Consider the following 20,683-nt stretch of genomic DNA (forward strand, 5'->3'; position numbering starts at 1 on the left):
GAAACAAATCCATGGCAAAGTGGAATTTATAGGCTACAGTGAAATGCTACAAGGTATGCTGGCCACCCATCTCCCCTTTGCCCTTACTGTAGCTGCAGATGTGAGAGCTGGTAATTAATGTGGATATTTCATAGAGAGCGAGCAGAGAACTCAAGCATAGTAGTTGGCACGTGTTTATAGTTCACACTTCATTTGCTTCCACTCTTTCTTCTGTTTAATTTAAATGCTGACCATTGCTATAAGTTTGCTCAGCATGGATTCTGCAAGTTTTCTACTTCTTTTGGAAAAAAGTACACTTTGCTCCAACTAAACAAATCTTTTCTAAAGGTAGCTTGAGGGCAAGTTTATTATATTTAGAAAACTTAGAAATGCTTGATTGTTCAGGATTCTTTGCAAAAAAATAGGTCAGGTCAGAGCAACCCTTTAGAAATTATATGTGAAAAAGACTTTGGACTCTTTGGTAGTCAAAAGAAATGAAATGATTGAAATTGACATAAAATAATTGCGTAATGGGAAAAAATGCAAGTTTCAGTTCTAATTGTTCATTAATTGCTTTATTTTTGGAATAAATATACTGAAATCAAAGACACTTACAAATGCCTGCGTAAAAAAGACTTACTAGTATTTACATAAATTTTTGCACAGAGCTGAATAAATGTATACATAGTATACAGTACAGCCCATGTAGGTCATTGTTTTCTTTTGCTGTACAAAGTGCAAAAGCTGATTAAAAAATAAAAAATAATAATCCAACTATGTAGAATGCATCCTGCAGTTGGATGTTGGACTGGACAATGTGGCCCCTTTAAGAAACAAAACAAGAATATAATGGATTACAGGGTTTCATCGAGTGTGTAGAAAGAACAGCTTGGCTCAGGCTGTGGGGCCATGAACAAGGAGATCCAGGAAAACACACGTTCTGTACAGCATAAGAGAGGGCTTGCCAGTTTTTTCTTCTCTTTCGCTTTATTGTTTCGTTGATAATAAATTATCTGTGGTAACTGTGCCAGACAGGCATGACTTAACAGGCTTCACAACTGGCTGAACACTATGAAATGAGAGGACAATCATTGTGGTCAAATGATAGAGGAAATGAAGGAAGCAATCAAACATGTTGAACACAGAAAGCAGGAACTGAGCACAGTGTGTGTGTGTGTGTGTGTGTGTGTGTGTGTGTGTGTGTGTGTGTGTGTGTGTGTGTGTGTGTGTGTGTGTGTGTGTGTGTGTGTGTGTGTGTGTGTGTGTGTGTGTGTGTGTGTGTGTGTGTGTGTGTGTGTGTGTGTGTGTGGGATATCAGGTTAAACCCATATCTCACATGGGCAGTGGACTGTGTTGGATGAAGCCTGATGAAATCAATGTGAGCTAGCGACCACACCTGCTGACAAGGAGAAAACTGCTGCTCTTTGTTTCCTGCCCTGATTTGTTTAGTTAGATCTGTTACGAATGCCACTGCTGTGACTTCAGATTCTAGTTTAAACTGTTTCCATGACTGGTGCTGAGTGAGGTCTGCAGAAGATCAGTGTCTGGAGCGCAGGTGATTTCTTCCTAGTAGCATGAAGATGAGAAAAGCTGGCTACATCATTATTGGTGTTTTTTCTGCATAAGTTCTAGTTGTAAAATATGTTTAAAATGTGGTTGTTACTATTTCTAATTGAATCTCCCCAGTGTTGTATCAACCTTGATTTGCAACAGCTGTTAACCAACAACTTCAAAAATATATCTTTGGATTTGATTTTTAAAAAAACAGCATAATCCAAAAAGTGTGTTATAACTAGGCTACATCTGTACGACAACACAAATTATTTCATTTCTGACAGTTGAAAATGGTCAATGAAGTGTTCATCATCATTAACTGGGTGGTCTTTTACTGTATAATGTGTTGTGAGGCACACAGGTGTTAGTCCAGTCCAGTATATAAAAAGTTGTCAATCCTGGTATATTTACTTTTTGAAAAATGAAAGGAGTCATTTTTTTGGAAAGCCAGCAGCCTTCCCTGATCTATTTGAAAGACCAAACTAAAACTTAACCTGCTTTACTAAAACCTGCACAGTTCAAATATTATGACATGAGATGGGTTCCAGACTCATAAGGTAAACTCAATTGATTACTTGTTTTGCCATCAGAGTTCAACCTGGATAATATCTTCTGAAGTCAGAGTAATGGCAGGGGAAAAATATCATCCAGCATTCATCCTGCTCCTTTCACTCTCCTTTTATTATTCTCGTTGTTCTTCCAAGCAAGTGTCCCACAATGCAGGAGGAAAAATCTGCACCTGACAGTCACAGAGTTTGAGCGATGCTTGCAGGGGGATTCGGTTTAGTCCATTTAAAACGTGACAAAGATTTGTAGTTTATTTAGTTTGTTGTTTGCTTTTAGTCACTAGCAAGGCCTTAGGTTACAGAAGTCCAGCTCCTGTGGTTTGCGTAAGCCTTTGCAATGGTCCCTCGGGAGCAGTTGCCCAATCTGGGTATTGCACTGCAACGGTCGTCTCTTGAAGCCCTTCCCACAGGTTCTGGAGCAAGGCGACCACTGCCCAATATGCCACTCTGGACATGGGTCTCCACAAGCCCTGGTAGCCGACGGTCTTAGTGAAGAATTGCAGTCCAACCCTGGCTTCCCGTCCGGTCGCAGACACTGCACCATCCTCCTCTGGATCCCATTGCCGCATGTCACCGAGCACGCGTCCCAGCTTGTGGATATCCATTTCCCAAGAACAGGATCCTCCTTGCTATAAGACTTCTTCAGGGTGTCACTTCCCTTCTCTTTGACACCATCCTCAGCCAGAACACTGTTGTGGGAGTTTACACGCCCCTCTTTCTTCAGAGTCTTGTCCTCCTTGGTCTGACGGGCGAGGTAAAAGGAGTAACGGATGCGAGGAGGCGTCATCTTGCCCGCACACAGCACCTCCACAGTGAGGGCTTCTCCCAAGGGTTTCACAGCCTGCAGGGTCTCAGAGAGGCCAGCTGTGCCACTGTAGCGCAGCAAGCTGTTCTTTACAGCAATGTCCCTCTCCCCAGCCGACACAATGAAGTTCCCATTGAGCAGGTAATAACCCTCGCTGTTCTTTATGGCCAAGTAGTTGTCATCATTCACCATCCCCTTGTAGCCTCGCTGACGGACGTCTATGTTGGCTGCGCCCACTGGCAACATGACCACAAAGTTGTATCCATGCCTGCGTGCCAAAACATAGTACAGTCAATGAGATCCCATAAAAGTGGAGTTGATAATGCTATCATGTTGGTGTAAGGGAGAAAAAATAAAGACACAAGCAATATTCTTTATGACAATGTGGATTTTACTCACATAGGCTTTGTAAAGAGTCCTGACACCTTCTTGCAGCCCTTGTTATCACCGCCACAGATTCCACACTTATCAAACTTCTTGGTGGAGCCAATTTTCCCATCACAGCCAGCCTTGATGCACTTCCCTTGTACACACACACCTGTGGAGTCTGGGGAGCATGGAGTGCCATCCACAACCTGGAGAGCACAAACACACTAAAAGGTCAGCCAAGTAAAAAGTCACAGGAAGCAAACATACCCAAACTTTATCCCAGGTCCATAAGATACTTTTCAGGAATTAATTTGAGTGCAAATACAAATTAAATTAGCGATTTCCAACTGTATAATGTTTTTTTTATATCCAAGATGAATTTTTGATGGTTCACTTCCTGTAATTTCTTTTTTACCACAATCTACTGAAAACTGTTGTCAAGCACTGTTCTTTTCTCTACATTCTCCCTCAGAAATGTTCCATTAACAGATGATAAAAATAAACCATAAAGGTCCCAGGATAATGTAAGACACTGTATGTTCTGTAGCTGATATTTGTGTAAGCATATCACAAACATCACCTTGGTCCTCTCAGCCTCACCTTCACCTTAACACCAGCAAGGCTGTCAACCAGATCAACTTCACACTGCTTCTCTTTATGTGGCTGATAAGTTTGCTAAGTGTGGTTGTGTGCACCCTGGCATTTTTTCATTCCATGTCGAATCATAGCTAAAAGCTAAGAGTTATTTAACCGTTTCCACGCAATAATCAAGCTCAAGTATTAAACTTAACTGAAAGCAAAGTTTACTGTACATTTATTACATGGTTCAGTGTTTAAAACATCCAGCTGCTCTATGATTCAGAGCTATGTGTCCCCTGAGTGCTCTTATCTACCCCTCCTCAGCCAGTATGATGGAGTGAAGTGTGAACTCTCTCTCACTGCTGCTTAGACTCACTCCACACCCTGCTATCTGAAAGAGATAAACTCTCCTCCTCCTCTCCTTCATTCCTTCCTTCACTCTGTTCGCTTAGACCAGAGGCAGCTGGCTGACATACATATTCACATGAAATCACTCTTATCTTGGCTATGTATCTCAAAATCTGAAATATCTAACCTTTGTGTATTCAGACTTTTGGCTAATCTTATTTACAATGGTTTTTTGGGAAAACATTTGAGGTGTCACTGTTTACCTTGGGTGCCAGGACATAGAAGTAGCCGGTGCCATTTGCCCTACAGATGAGTTTACATCTGTCATCTGTGTTCACTCCAGAGTACTTGGGTACCCACACCACTGAGGGTGCAATACGGTTACTGTTGAAACTGAGGCCGCTGGTCTCACACTGCTCTTCCCGATAAGTCTTACCTGCACAGAGGGGAGGGAGGGGGTGCAGAAGGTGAGAGGTGGGAATGCTTTAGGGGGAAAAGTGTCATTGGACATAGTTGTCTGTTTTTGAGCAACTCTTACCTGTGTCAGGGCAGCGGTTCAGGTTGCAGGAGCGGTATTTGACCCGAACCCCTTGGCAGTATTTACCCCCATTTGACGGAACTGGGTTGTTACACTCCCTTTTAGACAGCTGGACACCACCTCCACATGTGCGTGAGCAGGAACCAAATGGGCCCCACTTGCCCCAGCGGCCGTCCACCTGGAAGTACACAAACCAGCAGCATGTTACAGAAGGTATAACAACAAAGACCTTAAGCACAGCCACAGTTAAGGTGTATGTTGATATCAGTGTGTGTGTGACTCTTACCCTCACAGGTTGGACCTGTTTGTCAGCGCAAATCCCTCGGTCGCAGACCTGTCCATCTCCGCAGGGGGTGCCGTCTGCCCATGGGAAGTGCCGGGTCATACACACCAGATGGCCATTGGACTTTCCAGTGCACCACAGACGAGCACATGGCTGCGTGAAGGGACAGGGCTTGGAGTTTTCACCGAAAGCGAGCTCACACTGACGTTCAAGCATGTAGGACGTTCCTGGCAGCACGTCAGGGAGGACCATCGGTTTTTGAGGCTGGTCGAGCAAACACTCCCCTAGAAGAGGAAGACTAGGTTAAACAACACACTGAAGCAATAACCTCTGTTATGTCTGCTTTTGAGACATTTCTTTACCAGTTGAGAGCACTTAAACCCATTTATTAAAGATGAGGCTTTAAACATTTCACTAAAATATTTTGTTGAAATTTCATGATTTTTCATACTTATGTATCATTATTTCCATTATCCCTTTCTTGAAGTGCGTGTGGGTTGATTCATGAGTTTGTGGGTTTGTGGGATGGAGGAAGTAAGCAGCCATTGCCCTTGTGATTTCAACTCTTTGAAAACAGGGCTTCAGAAAGTGCAGCTTGATGCAGCATATGCCACGTACCACACACAGACACATGCACAAAAACATGAGCACCTCCCCAAGATGGCATAGAGCTATCAAACAGGGCCACCGTTGAAGGCGCTGACTCCTTTTACAATGAATGACACATAGAGACTTTTCCAGGAACAGACTAATGACAAGAAGAGTTTGACGAGCAGGTGCTTGAAAACATGAAAGATCAATGTCAGTGGATGAGACGGGTTCCAGGAGGAGGTTTTTATCGCTCTGAGACAAACACAACTTCTCACCCTTATGAGGAATTTACACATCCAAAAGAAGAGGGGAGGAAACTGGGTTCCCTGACTTTGAGCTGTTTATTATGCCATTTGTGTTGTGGTGAATTCACAAGAGATAATGAGGGAGTGAACGAATGAGCTGTAACTGGTGGCAAATTTGTTTCCTCCCATTTCACTGCAGATTTGGCAGAAGAAACACACTGATTAACTAATATGCTGCATAAGCAAGTCACTCTACACTGAATAAGCTGAACCTCACCTCTTCCTTCCTACCCTGTTTCTCCAAAGAGAGATCATTCAAAACAATAATTAGCATTATGTGGAGAAATGAACACGTTACAAATAATTTTGGGCACAGCACATCATGAAAACTGCCTCAAACATGTGGCAACAGGTTTTTTTTCCTCCCCGCTGCTTTTTGAAGTCTAGATTTATGACAGACAGCAAGGAGAAACCAAGTTACAACCCTGTTAAATAGAAATCACACCCTGTCAAGTCAAAAATGTTCTCCAGTGTCTCGCTTCCAACCAGTTTGTGTTGTTTTGTTCTTAGACCGTCACTAAATAGAAGAAGCAAAAAAGTTGGTCTATTTGAAGTAAACCTGCAAGGGAAACGCTAGGCAGATACACCTCACTGTCCAAACCACTGTGGTGACTCTCCCCAGAACAAACCCTCTAATTTGGGACAAATGTGGGGCAGTTTTAAAATAAAAGTTTAGCGTTGCTCTGAGGCCAAATCGTGTGGTCTGTCATACTTGGCAGACAATCAGCATCCAACCAAATGAATTTCTTTTTGGCTTTCTGCTTGGCTTTCTATGAGCGTGGTACTATAAAAGTTTAGGCAGATGTCACATTTGAAGCATAGATGAATGCTGAAATTCAATCATGCTCTCACTTACATTTACCTCAAATGACTGTAGTCATATTGAAAATTGAGTGGCTGTTAACCAAGACAGCTTGAGTGAAAACCAAAAAATGTCAAAAGAAGAGTGTGATCAACGCCTATCCAATACGAGCAGAGGGTCACCTCGTGGTCCCTTAGTAACGGCTTGCATCTGTCTTAACTTTGGATTCACACCTATTTAAACACACTGTGAACCTGTTTGCAGTCAAACACAGAGGTCAGGGGTCACAGAAACTCACCATGCCCACTGTCCAGAAATTCAGTGATGATGGCAGCACTGCAGGGGGACCATGGGCTGGTACGTTTGATCTGAATGAGTGTGGGAGACATCATATGGTTGTCCTGCAGTTTTCCAAACACATCCTCACAGGCCTTCACGTTGTCATGCGGCATGTTGAACACATGCCCTGTCAAGAGGGAAAGAGGATGTCAGATGTCTTTCATGAATATATGCTTATCTGTAAACACTCATATTTAGGAACTCTGGGAATCATCACAGAGCTAATGTGTATTGAATGGTGGATGATGCTAGCAAGGCCCACTCACCAAGCTCATGAGCTGTGGTGAAGGCTGATGGTAAGCCATCATCTTCTATCACAGAGCAGCTCCTCTTGGGGTCACACATGGTGCCGACATCAGCCATGCCAAGAGTGTCACAGGTGGAGGCTCCACACAGATCCTGCACAACAAAAATAAACATACATTAGTGCATCTAAACTGGTCGGAATTAAAGACTAAGCCAGCAAAACATGAACTTGAAGAATAATTCCAGTTTATTACAATATAAGTCTCATTTTCATACTTTGGCTATTGTTTCTCAAATTGTACCAAGTAATTTGCTGCGATCTGGGAATACAGTGAAATTGCTTAAAAAAACTCAGATAGGAAGAAACAGGTTATAGACTAACTGAATGTTTCACCAGATTAAAGCACTTTCTTTGGAAGTAAATCAAAAGTAAGAACTCCAGAAACTTTGATAGGTATTCCTCACTGTTCAAGAAAACTGTCACACAACTATGGCAAGTGCAGTAGGTCAAAAGTGAACTAGGAAGTCAATTTGTAAACTGTGATGTTTACAACAAAAAGTTGGATGATAATTTAACGTTCGGCTTTGTTTTCTCTAACAAAAATGCTTAACTAACTAATCATCCATCTTCTTGTGTTTCTTGCCCAGTCAGATTTCTTTTCAGCTAAGTCACCATGTTCCCAGACCTCCACAATAAACTTGGTGAGTACAATGTTATTATTACTAAACTATGAAAATAAGACCAGGGTTGCAATAAACTAGAATGATCCTTTAAGTTGTCTTGTTGTTATTACAGTAGGATTTGTTTCCCAGGGATTGTGAAAAGATTCAGTGTTGTTAAGCAAGGCTTTCCACCACCCAGTCTTTAAGTGTTGTCCGTGGGCAACAGTGTTTAGAGCACACCTTCTTCTATGAGGTAATGTAGCTGTCCCCAATCATAACATTTCCATGCCAGAGCAGAGTTTCCAAATGACCTATTTCTCCACCACAAGGTTTTAAACCCCAATCTTAGTGAGTATCCATTTGGAGCAGTTGAGTGAGCCTCCTAATCATGGGACAACCTCTGCAGCAACCGCCACAGAGAACCGCCCATCTGCCTGGTCCCTGAACAGCACTGTCTCTACATACCCAATAACACAGAAAAATACTTCTGGTTAGCTATTACAGATAAAGCAAAGCACTGCTTTAATCACACAATCCTCTGCTGCAGTGAATGTACACATAAAACACAGTGCCAAGTGAAGACCTTGAGCGCTGTGACAAATCATTCCTAGAATATACCGCAAAACCACAATTGTTGGCCAGTGCAAATCTAGTCCAGATGTGCTCATGTGTGCAGACGACATCTCAAAGTTTGGACCATTTATGAGCAAAAAATAAAAACTGCAAGATGAACAGGGGAGAAGAAACAGCAGTGCCAATGAGTTTGTTCTCTGCTATGACCTACTTCCCACATCTGTCATCTATCTTTGCATACTGCAATTTAAAAACAACATGCATGTTACCTCAGTAAAGAAATATTTCCATTTTACTTTGTGTGCAGATTTACGTGAATTTAACTACAGTGGCCTACAGCAGTTTGTGTTTTGACTGCAATATTAAGTATCACGTTGCTCAGAGTTTCAGTTACTTTCTAAACTCAAGACTGCACGGACTGGAAAAATGGGTCTGATACAGCAAGATCACAGACATAGTTTATGAAATGTGGAAATATTTGGGTGTTCTCTTTTCCTTGTCAACCCATTATCTATCATATACGTAAAGTACAACCACCCCTCTCCCTGGGGAAACATACATTTGTCAGACTTAAAGTTAGATTAACTGTTTTGGAGACCGAAAGTTCACATATACAATGAACTTTTTGTGTAACTTAATGAATTGAGGAATCTTACAACATACTTTACACAACGATCATGCTGGCTACAGAGTTTGAAGACATCCAAGTTTGCCTCTGGACAACACCGAGTTGGTCTTCATAAAACCTACAAATTACTCTGTGAGTTGGTAAACACCAGACAATGGATGTGCCTCAAATGCACATTGACAGCCAAATAAAGTAAAACAATACCACCAGACTAATTTTGAGTCACCATATCATGAATCAACAGACGATGGACTGTTTTCCGAATTTTTGACAATCTTTGCTGATTTAAAGAGCAGAATGCAGGTTTACATGCAATTTCATGACCATGTTAGTTGGGCTCTGGTATACACTAGTAAGATATACTTGTGTACTTAAAATTTTTATATCCTGGTCGTTTTTCCTATTATATTAGCAAGCCAAAGGCAATCTTTTGTATATGCCAATAGGAGAGAAAGTTAATTGTGATAGACTCGATTGTATCTTTGTTCATAAATAAAGCTAAAATGTTTGTCATTGCAGTGTAGCTTATGTATTACTGTTGTATCAAACCATAAGCTTGGTTTGACAGATGGTGATAAATGAGCTGCTGAAGCTTCTTAAAGATTATTTACATTCTTTGTTTGTTTAGTTCGCCTCAAATCGCCATCAGGAGGAAGCTGTTTTTCACACATAAAGAAATTGTCTTTGTTGAAACACTTCTGGTACAGTTGAAATACTGTACTCGTTACAGTTTGTGAAACCAAGAATCATGCCACTGCTCCAAGCAGCTTAGGTCACTCATTCAGTGTAATATAATGTTAACACAAACAGTGAAGCCTGTCTTTCTGTTTTATAAAGCAGATTACAACTGCATGACTCACTGTCTGTAGGCAGGGTTCAGTTCAGTTTGAATAGGGTCATGTAGACTGGCCACAGCATTTAAACAAAGAGCTTGTGATCCCAAAACCTGGAAACACCCAAGATTTTGTATTTGAAATATGGAAAATCTCTGAGGTGCAATGACCTAAATTGGAAGTGCATACTGTATATGCATAGGAATCTTACAAAGAAAAAGAAACTAATGAGTGAGAAAGGAAGTGTATGACAGAGTGAAGAATGTCTTGTAAAGATGCAGTTGTGTAGGCTGACTGCAGCTGTGGAGAGCTGCCCCTCTGGAGAGCTGCCCCTCTGGAATAGCTTGTTTCAGACTTGGAGTGAGCAGGTGAGGCATAAACATGGAGGGATGTCACATCTGACATGTGACATGTAACATGAACGTAGGAACCCCTCCTACATCAACCTCCCTCCCTCCATCTACCCCCTCGGGGGACCGTTTAATGAGGAGCAGGCAAGGTGGTGGGTAGGGCTGGAAACCCCACAGCTGGAGGAGGAATGGGAAAGGCTGAGAGAAACAAGACACTTCCGATTATAACGCATCCCTGAGGGTGCTGACACTGATCATATTTGGTAAAGTTGCAGGTATAACATGCGCTTGTTTGAGTCATAATGCGATCATGTGTCCTGTGATGTTAATGACCTTGACCAAAGGAAATTTATCACCTTATTAAGTTACCTTTAACTCTTTGAGACTGTAATTGCATCTGTAGTTGACCATTTTACTGAGCAACAGGTAATTCAAACATTATAGGTTACATTTCATGTCTCTGCTGCCAAGTCTTAAATACCCAATTTAAATCAAACAGGCCAGAGTCTACAAGGCAGATAGCTCATAGATCAGTTGGTTACACATGAATGTGAGCAATGACTTCATCTCTGACCCTGTGTCATCTGCTAAATATTTGGGAGTGCAGAAATCTGTGGTGGGTTCCAAGTCTATAAAACTATCCTCCAAGGATCTATGAAGAGCAATCAAGACCATTTCTCTGTTTGGCTCAAGTTATTTCCTGTGTGACCCAGCCTCAGTGTCAAAGCTGTGATGGTGTTGGTGAACTGGATATTCACTGAGCGCCTGCTCCCTGCATTCACCAGAGGTGGAGAGCATGTTTTGAGAGCAAACCAATTAACTGACACAGCAGGAGTGGTTGTGGGGGAGCCCGTTATGTTAAGTCTACAGCATTAACCAGGTTACCGTCCTAGGAAATATAAACATACCTTAGGTACACAGGAAGATATGAATATTGTTATTGTTATTGTTATTGTTAAGTTGAGATAAAAGATATATATATATATATATATATATATATATATATATATATATATATATATATATATATATATATATATATATATATATATATATATCTTTTATCTCAACTTAATATATATATATATATTTACAGAAAGAAAATCAACAGATTTACGCATTTCTGTGCGTAATTGCGCATTCTACCCCCAGATGCAACCTCAGACCCTGCAGTGTCACCTCTAATAAAGCATTTTACCTGTCTGGTGAACAGGATTGCTGTGTCCCAGTAGTCTGCATGCTTGTCGTTGTTTTTGTTCATCTTTTTTTGCCAGGTGCAAAAGTTCCGCAGCGTCATGGCTGCGTTCCCGGACACCTTGGGTCCTTTATCCGCCTCCGATATAATCACGATCTTCACAACTGTTATGCTGATGGAGTTGAGAATGCTGGGGTGTTTGTAGAGCTTCGCTGCCACTGACATCAGTGTCAAGAGGTAGTGTTTTAGGTCATCTCCATGGAACAAAGCCATGGACTCGTCCGCCACTACAAGCGTCTCCACGTATCTGGGAACTGAAGCGAACCTTTTGGCTCTCCCCATCCTGTTCAGCATGGTCTCGGTCACATTGCTGTAATCTTTTAGTTGTTTGTATTTCTCCAGCGATTGCGCAACCTGGAGACTTATGTCGCTTTTCACTGCGCACCTAGAGGTTGAATTGAGCTTCAGGTTGTTGCTGGTTCTGCGCCGGATGACGTGCGCACTTTCCGCGCTTTTGGTGTCATTTTGGGCCGGGCTGATAAAATATTCCCAGCCTTGGTAGCCAAATGCACCTTGTAAACCTTTACAGAGGCTCAAAGCTGCATAAGAATAGCGGTCACCATTCACGTACCCGGAGTAAAAACACCGGCTCAAGTCAGTGGTGACATCGGTTTTGGGCAGCCAGAATGCGTCTTGGTTAGAAATTGAGGGGGCAATGAATTTAAAGTCTTGGTGTAAATCGATCACTAACTCCTGCTGGAAAGCTTGTATTTTTAGGACACGTTTTCCATTAAGGATATCCAAGTCGTTGTCAAAATCTCCCCTGTCATACTGGTGGTTATCCAGTCTAATCGGGAAGCAAAGTTCACTTTCCATGCAACGAACAAGTTTTGACAGTGACACCACAAAGTAGAGGAGAAAAGTTGCTCTGATAAACATGACGAAGTTTGCATTCAGTAAAGAATGCAATGGACAACAGAGAAAACCAGACGGTATTTAATCTGTTGGATCAATAGAAGCGGTGAGAGCCACAGATCAAGATGAAGAGCATAATCCAATGCGCAGGATTTTAAAACAATGCAGGTCGCACAAGTCCACTCAATGCAAACTCCTCCTGGTCATGACCCATTCCCATGCTCCACCTGTGTGTGCTGAGTCGACTGCTGCCTTCTGTGGACTTTATGCATTTTCGTCATGTGTAAAAAATATGGAAACTCTACCTCTCTTTTTGGAGGGGGCAGTCTTGAAACGCTCATTGGATGCGCGTCTCAGCTCAAGACTTTCTTTGCGGCCACTTGAAATATAGCAAACGGCAGGCCCATCATGTTCCAACACACTGCGATCATTTACTGTAAGATCCTCCATTTCCAGAGCTTCATGTGCCGCCTGACTCCACAAAAATCGACATAACTTCAACAAGTCAGAGCAGTGTAAAAAGGCTTTATCCTCCCTCCCTATCATCATATGAATGAATGATGAATGAAGAAGGAATGACACTTTCATTTACAGACACTGGTTTAACTGGAACATCAATGGATCAACGGATGTAAATATATCAAAATACAGTGACCATAACACAAGTCAGTATAATAAGATATCCCTTACACAGCTTAAGTCATGAAAGGAATAATAGGTTACTGTGAATCTTCCTCAATTCTCATATCACGGTCAGATCTGGTGTGTAAATCGCGTACGACATCTGGTGGAGAACTAAAAGAACTTGGACCCATCAATCCTGATCAAGTTGTGACTGATTACTGTTTGGGTGACCACTTATATACCAATAGGGCAATGACAGAAGTGCAAGGCGGTGAGTATTCTTCCACATGTGAGAGACATGTAAAAAAGAGGTATAGCAAGAGGTTTAGAGGCACAGAGGTGAAGAAAGAAAAACAATAATGCAGGCTAGTGTGTTTAGTTTGATAGCTATGAGCACAGACAACACTGGTCACTTATATAGTGTGCATTCTGTGTTGAATAATTAGTGGATCATCCAGGGAGCCGCCTGCCTGCTTTGTTTTCAGTTTCCAGCCCGTTGCCAGGACCGCAACAGCGGTTGCTATGCTAAGGACCCCTGCGTACATTCTGTCCGTAGAAATGCCAGTGTCTGACTTTTGCATTAGCAACGTAAATAAATGATTAAACCGAAGTATTTATTGTTGATGTAAGTTATTAAAAGTTATGGGGTACAAATACTAAATGTGTTTGTGTGGCAAGTCAAATCTAGCTCTGTGTTTCGTTATTTTTGTGAAGCGGCAGTTAGACTTGCTTTCCAGCAGCTTTGTCGTTACCACAGGCAAAAAGTGCAAATAAAAGACAAACTAGTGGTACGCATCAGTAGCCCGAGCTGTAGCGCTCTAAATGAACACTGTAGGCAACAAACCATAACTTGTGGGTTGTAAAAGTTTGAATTCACAAGTACAAGTTATCTATATTTGCTCAGGGAGGATGAAACAACTGTCTAGCAGATGACTGACCGAATCTAACGGGTAGAAAAGTTCAGCTCGTCCTCGATATGAATTCATATCACGTTTTGGAGCTGGTGGGAGAGGGCTCGTTTGGTCGAGTTCACAAGGGAAGGAGAAGATTTACTGGCCAAGTGAGTAGCTTTTGTAAGAACATGCTTTGTTAGACTGGTTTGTTTATCCTCACACCGTGTCTGTGTATCATCAGGTGGTGGCTCTGAAGTTCATGCCAAAGGTGGGCCGCTCTGAGAAGGAGCTGCGAAGTCTCAAGAGGGAGATAGACATCATGAGGGGTCTCCAACACCCAAACATTGTCCAGTTGTTTGACAGCTTTGAGACTGAAACTGATGTCAGCATATCATAATCTTCTGTTTAAAACACCCGGAATACATCTTAGTTCACAAAACATTGATTTAGTATCTTTAACACTGTATTATCCTTATATTCCCCTATATGTGTGTAATAGGTTGTGGTTGTGACAGAGTATGCAGAAGGTCAGTTGTTCCAGATCCTTGAGGATGATGGGAGTTTACCAGAAAGTCAGGTATTCATTTCCAGTGTTGTACCAGACATCAGACTTTGTTTCAAACTGATTACTTGAGATCATGATTTCACATGATCAACATTTACTGACTATCTCCTTCTTCCTAGGTCCGTGAGATTGCCTGCCAGCTGGTCTCAGCTCTGTATTATTTGCACTCTCATCGCATTCTTCATCGTGACATGAAACCACAAAATATACTGCTGGGGAAAAGCGGTGTGTTGAAACTGTGTGACTTTGGGTAGGTGGATGTTGACCCCTCAAGGTAAAATCTGTTTGTATCAATTATTTTCCACCAGTATAAATGATATGTGATGCAATCTTGGACCAGGTTTGCCAGGGCCATGAGTGTCTCCACCTTGGTGCTGACTTCTATCAAGGGAACACCACTATATATGTCCCCTGAGCTAGTGGAAGAGAAGCCATATGACCATACAGCTGATCTATGGTCTCTGGGCTGCATCCTGTATGAGCTCCACACGGGGGCGCCTCCGTTCTACACTAACTCCATCTTCCACCTGGTGCAGCTTATTGTGAGAGACTCAGTCAGATGGCCAGACACAATGAGCGATACCTGCACGGTATAGTACAGCACAGCTACACTGTTATACTACTCATACTGTACCATGTGTGGATCAAAACTAACATCTGCATTGCATGAAGAAGCTGACCAAAGAATTTGGTTCAAACACTGCTGTCACTTAGCAAGCTCATTTCACTGTGTACACTCAAACCTTATCATAACATTTCAGAATTTCCTGAAAGGTTTGTTAACCAAAGATCCACAGAAGCGGTTATCATGGCCAGACCTCCTGCATCACCCTTTTGTTGCTGATGGTGTTCTAGGTGATGACATAGAAATCTATTTTAATATGAATTTTCAATATATGCATTACTCTGTTCTGTAATTACTGACATGTCTGATGTTGTTTGCAGTACTGTCAGACACAAACGTTTTCAGCCCTCTGACGGTCACACCCAGCCCAGACCTGTTGGCGCTGAAACGTAAACAAGTGGCAGCGAAGACAGCACCAACCTCTGGAGAGAGCAGATTACTGCGAAAGGTCAGGGAACAAAGGGACAACAGTAATGGAGGGAAACCAGTGAGCAACGATGGAGAGAAAGTGAGCCAAAAATGTGTTTTTCATCAGCAGAATTAGTCACATGTAAATTCATGGAAGAGTGTTAAGCTGTCCTGTGTATATTTACAGAAAAAGATTTATGGGGCGGAAAGTCAAAGAGCCAATTCTGCACCAGCAGCAACATCCCGTAGAGCCAAGCCTCCCTCAAGTGACGTCTCTGTTACCTCAGGTCACCCAGTCAGGACAGCTGCTGATCAAACCCTCAATCCCAATAATCAAGCCCCTGTGAGATCAAAACACAGGTATTTATAGAACGTAATGTTACAAAAGACTGAGAGACAGCAGTTAAATATACAGCACCAATACAAACGGAGGTGTGTAATCACAATTATGTGTATTTCTTCTGCAGGGGTCAGATCAGCCAGGACTATGAACAGGAGTTCCCCTCTGTAGAAGTTGGACCAGAACTACTACGAAAATGCAATGAGGACAGTCAGACCACACTATGTAGACAGGTCAGTTATGTACTCTCTTCCAGTCATACATCTGCCTGGGTAATTAAGAAATCATTATAGAAGTGTGCTGTCGGTTATCTCTTGTTCTTTCAGGATTTTGACAGTGAGGAGTACTGGGACAAACTGGCACAAGAATCAGATCCAACCAGGCAGCAGAAAGATTTATTAAACTACAGTGTCATTATTCCTGAACTAAAATCCAAGACTCTTGCTTTTAAAGCTCAGGTAATGGGTTGCCATTTTCAACTGATTGTGAAATGACTCTACTTAGAAACAATTGTGCATTTAGTCTCTTTTGTTGGGTCAGCTCACAGGCGGCGTTGCAAAAGAAGCGTGGCAGATTTGCAGACCGCTGAAGGTCTTACACAACCTGATTCTGACCTCTGACCTGGAGAATTCGTACCACATTGGCTGTGAGATTGGACTACCCCATTTCCTCTTTGACTTGGTCCAAGATACTGTGGAATACTCGCATTTTATCAAGGTTATTGTTTGGGAATGGAACCATATTCGGCATCGCATTAGTCAGGCATCTATACAACATATTTTGACTTTTCTGCTACCTTTTCCCACTTTTTTTTGCTGTTCAGCAACCGTGGAGTGTGGCAGCACTTGGAGAAATGATCATTGTGCTGCTGACTTACTGGGAGAAGCACAGTGACTGGGTGGAAGAACAACATAGGTTTGATTACTCTTGTTCTTCACTTAAACTGACTTTGTTGAATGTCACAGCTGTTTAAACTATTACAGCTCATCAACTGTTCTCTTACTGTAGACTGGAAGAGTTCACCAAGCCCTTCATCACAATTCTCAAACGAACAGACCTCAATCCTTTGGCAGTAAGTACACATTGAAATGAGTACAAATTTATATTTGATTAGCTTTCCAGTTGTGTGACACAGTTGATTTTGCTGTCTCTTGTTTAGCCGTTGGCCGCCTCTGTTTTATCCATGTTCACACAAAATGAGGTTGATGTCGAAGTTGATGTAGACAATTTAACCTCATTGCTGAAAAATCTTCTTGTGGACTCATACGAGGTAAGTAATTTGTGTATTTGGGAATAATTTGACTTTTTTTGATTTGCTTTTGTCTGAGATGGTACCTTCTCATCTACCTTGTTAGCTCCAGTTTTCACTACCCTCTGGCTGGGGACTCTGTGATGGCCTCTTGTCTTTACTTCTACACACACTCTCTGAGGTCAGACAGAAACAAAAATGTAACGCATATTTGCTTGAATGGACTTAAAAGATAGAATTGAAGTTAACCTCTGTGCTTTGCCTGTATTTCCTTCAAATAGCATGAAAACGGCTCTAGATCTACCTGTTTAGATCCAGTGATGTTTCTGGATCTATGGAAAAGAATAGGCACTTCAATTGCAAGGACACCACCAGACACACTCTTCTTTTCAGCAAATGGTAAACATAGATAACCTATGAAGCCCAACCTATCTAAACTCACTTTTAGGTGTTAAAAAGTTTTTTTTTCTTTTCACATCAGGGCTGTATTCCTTTCTGTCTACTGTGCTGCTCGTTTTCACCAAGGATCCACACTCATGTATTCCTCTGTTTTCTGAGAGCGAATCAAAAAGTGTGTACACTCTCGGCTGGCTGCTGAGCACTGACTGGTTTGTGTTCATGCTTACCTAAGCATCAGATTTCTTTAATTATCCTGCCGTTTCATTTTTACCATCAATCTCAAAGCTGTACCACTACAATAACATCTTTTCTACCCTGCAGCCTTTACTTGTTTGCTGAAGGCAGTCCTGGGAGACTTGAGGTGGATTTGAGTCATGACAGCTTGTCCGTGTTGAGCTGCCACTTGCTGTGCTTTCCTTTTGCCCTGGACCTGCCTTCACACACCATGTCCAGGATTCTTCAGTTGTATGACAGCTGTGATATTGTTGCAGGCCTCCTACAGGTTAGGGCCTTCCCATGCTCCAATTTACAACCCGTTGACTGTTGTGGCAAACAATTCTCTGATGCAACACAGGATAACTCTTGCAATATGCTCTCATCAGGCACATATTACTGTACCTCTTAATGTCTCTGTACTTTTGGGAGAAGATTGTGTTGTCTGTTGTCTGCTGTTTGATCTGTGACGAGGTGTCTGGATTATTTTGTTTTTTTATTCTTTGACAGGTGATTCGAACTCATCCTCCTCCTCTGCTAGAGCTGCCTCTCTCCCTGCTGAGCCGTTTGCTCTTGTGTGATCCCGAGCGCTCTGTTTCCCGCCTCAGAAAAGCTGCTCTTGGCTTTTTCTCGCCACCCAGAGGCAGCCAGCTCGCTGCTTCCAGACATCAGACTGCACCAACAAGAACTGCCAGTTCTCTGCTCTCTGACTTGCTGCACTTGGATGTGCTGTGGGATCCAGCTGTAGAGCTCATAACTCTATTATCCCAAGTAGCCCGTTGCTCCCCTCACCCCACCTGCCTTCAGCTTTACCTGGAAGCCTCAGTGCTGCACCAGGCACTGGCTCACTGTTATGATCAGATCAGGGCTGCCACTTGCAGACTTTTGGGAAATTTGGATCCGTTTAGGCCTCACACACTGTCCACCTTGCTACCTGAGATTTTCAAAACCATGATAGACTGTCTTCATGATTCATGCATGCCGGTCCGGCGGATGGCTTGCAGGGCAGTTGGGAACTGGTTGGGACATATTGCAGTGCAGGCAGGGTTGAATATGAGTCTGTCCAGTGGAAAGGGCAGTGACACGACAGGGTGGGGAAAAGAGAAGGGCAGAGATAAACACAAATGTTCACACCGTGAGGCAGGAGGCGACATGGCTACTATAGTAGAACAAAGCGTGGACGATGAGGAAAGGAGGAGGTGGACAGAGGAAGCCAGGAGGACGGCAACCATGCTGGCATCTCTGATCACTGACCCTGACGCCCTCACACGTCGTCACTGTTGTGCAGCTCTGGGTAACCTGGTAAATGTTGATGGTGCTGTATCCATGCTGTTGGAGGAGGACGTGTCCAGTTTACTTCTAAGAACTGCATGCACAGATTCCCATAATGCAGTGAGACAAGCTGCCATAGCAACCCTATGCCTGTACAGCCAGCAGGACGCTATACATCAGGTAATGAAATGCACAGGTTACAGGAGACCAGATGATGAATTTGTTTCTTTTTTTTTTTGTTTTAATTGTTAATATTTTCATTACAAAAATATTTATTAAGAATATAAATAAGATATATTTAGTTTCTTTATGGATGAAAACAATTGACACTATTTGCCTTGAGCTCATGCATTCTTTTCAAAGAGCACTGCAAAATCTTTCATGGGTTAGAAAAATTCTAAGACAGTTTTCTCTCAGTCAACCATACTTATGTGCATGATTATGATGACACTTTCAACATGTTCTAAAGTATGTTCAAGTTGTTAAGTTTATTTTGTATTTATTTGAAGGTCCTGATATCCCTTGATGCCAGTAAGAAACTTCTTCAAGCTTCACAACATGCACCTCCAGAGTGTGACTATCATCAGCTCATTGGACAGCTGTGAGTGAGTCCAGACAGTTCACTAAAAATGATAGCGGATTAAAATGTTGTGTAAATCATCCTCTCCTTCCTTACTTTACTACCTCCTTCTGTAAGCACAATGGTAGAGAACTACTGACAATCATCATATTCCCTTGTTTGTTTGTTTTGTTTATCTCAGCACTCTTTAGTGTAGGCTGCAATATACATTCTGTCATAATGGTGCTAATAAAAAGTGACTTTTCTTCATGAATATCTGTTGGCTCTGCTGAAAGTGAACAGTTTGTTTTAAATGTAATCTGATGTTTCATTTCTTTAGAAAACGTATTACTATAATCGAAATTCTGCCAAAACAACAGCAGGTTTTTTTTTTGTAATTTATGGATCGATTCTCTTTTGAACATTTCGCCTTTAGCTACTGAGTTTACTTTTCCTACTCTTCATTAATAATAATGCATTGTCTTTAAAAGAGCGTTAAATAGAAGGGTGGATTAACTTCTGCATCAGTTGTGTTTCTGTTAAGTAGATGTCACAGCAGCGCAGGTGGTTTGGGTTCTATTAAATGTAGCGGAGACATCATTGCTGGGTTTTTTTTGGAGGGGTGATTTTATTACCCGAAACGAGGATTTTAAAGATCTATAAGGTAATTTTGTCCTTTATGATTTTGCTTTGTATATAGAATTGACATAAATCCCGATGCAGTGCGCTGAAGATTGAAACAGAAACATTTTTCGGAGAGTTGGACGTTTAATTAATTGTTCAGTCTTCATCAAAATTGTTCATTTTGAACGTAACATCGACTAAATAGTAAGGGCTCAGTAAAGACTATTATTAATTCTAATAATAATTCACCTGATTCCCTCTCGGTAACAAAGCTGAAGTGGCGGGGCCCGGCTCGCTTGTCGGATCCATCGGGCCCTGCAGCTTTGAACTTTACTTTAACCCTAAAAATAAGCCATTTACTGTATTATATATCCCAAAGAGCAAAACCTCTTTTAAAATCAAATTAATTTATACAACCTAATGTACTTTTTGCATCAGGCAGTGAAAGCAG

The 20,683-nt window shown here is 42.0% G+C and overlaps 2 protein-coding genes across 2 annotated transcripts; one reads left to right on the top strand and one right to left on the bottom strand.

Annotated features, from left to right (window-relative positions):
• Positions 1 to 595: 595 nt before the first annotated feature.
• On the bottom strand, positions 596 to 12,585 carry adamts15a (ADAM metallopeptidase with thrombospondin type 1 motif, 15a). Its single transcript, XM_062432734.1, has 8 exons — positions 11,550 to 12,585; positions 7,325 to 7,457; positions 7,018 to 7,185; positions 5,025 to 5,305; positions 4,739 to 4,916; positions 4,464 to 4,636; positions 3,304 to 3,479; positions 596 to 3,172 (listed from the first exon to the last, which is right to left on the bottom strand). Exons 1-8 carry the CDS (start codon positions 12,483 to 12,485, stop codon positions 2,380 to 2,382), a joined length of 2,838 nt encoding a protein of 945 aa, XP_062288718.1. The 5' UTR covers positions 12,486 to 12,585; the 3' UTR covers positions 596 to 2,379.
• Positions 12,586 to 13,992: 1,407 nt separating this feature from the next.
• On the top strand, positions 13,993 to 19,705 carry stk36 (serine/threonine kinase 36 (fused homolog, Drosophila)). Its single transcript, XM_062433394.1, has 20 exons — positions 13,993 to 14,145; positions 14,220 to 14,360; positions 14,478 to 14,555; positions 14,663 to 14,793; positions 14,884 to 15,133; positions 15,305 to 15,398; positions 15,489 to 15,676; positions 15,764 to 15,936; positions 16,044 to 16,149; positions 16,243 to 16,374; positions 16,457 to 16,633; positions 16,740 to 16,831; positions 16,925 to 16,988; positions 17,076 to 17,186; positions 17,272 to 17,346; positions 17,447 to 17,564; positions 17,647 to 17,773; positions 17,886 to 18,066; positions 18,288 to 19,229; positions 19,559 to 19,705. Exons 1-20 carry the CDS (start codon positions 14,062 to 14,064, stop codon positions 19,652 to 19,654), a joined length of 3,360 nt encoding a protein of 1,119 aa, XP_062289378.1. The 5' UTR covers positions 13,993 to 14,061; the 3' UTR covers positions 19,655 to 19,705.
• Positions 19,706 to 20,683: the final 978 nt, after the last annotated feature.

This window comes from Scomber scombrus, chromosome 14, assembly GCF_963691925.1.
Source record: "Scomber scombrus chromosome 14, fScoSco1.1, whole genome shotgun sequence".
Taxonomy (NCBI): Eukaryota; Metazoa; Chordata; class Actinopteri; order Scombriformes; family Scombridae; genus Scomber; species Scomber scombrus.

Excerpts from the sequence above, each read along its gene's own strand:
- adamts15a (XM_062432734.1), bottom strand. The coding sequence starts at position 12,485 with ATGTTTATCAGAGCAACTTTTCTCCTCTACTTTGTGGTGTCACTGTCA. Across the intron at positions 7,458-11,549 it reads CAATCCTGTTCACCAGACAG|GATCTGTGTGGAGCCTCCAC; the intron begins GTAAAATGCTTT and ends TTTGTTGTGCAG. Across the intron at positions 3,480-4,463 it reads TCTATGTCCTGGCACCCAAG|GTTGTGGATGGCACTCCATG; the intron begins GTAAACAGTGAC and ends TGTGCTCTCCAG.
- stk36 (XM_062433394.1), top strand. The coding sequence starts at position 14,062 with ATGAATTCATATCACGTTTTGGAGCTGGTGGGAGAGGGCTCGTTTGGT. Across the intron at positions 17,187-17,271 it reads TTCTTGTGGACTCATACGAG|CTCCAGTTTTCACTACCCTC; the intron begins GTAAGTAATTTG and ends CTACCTTGTTAG. Across the intron at positions 18,067-18,287 it reads TTGTTGCAGGCCTCCTACAG|GTGATTCGAACTCATCCTCC; the intron begins GTTAGGGCCTTC and ends ATTCTTTGACAG.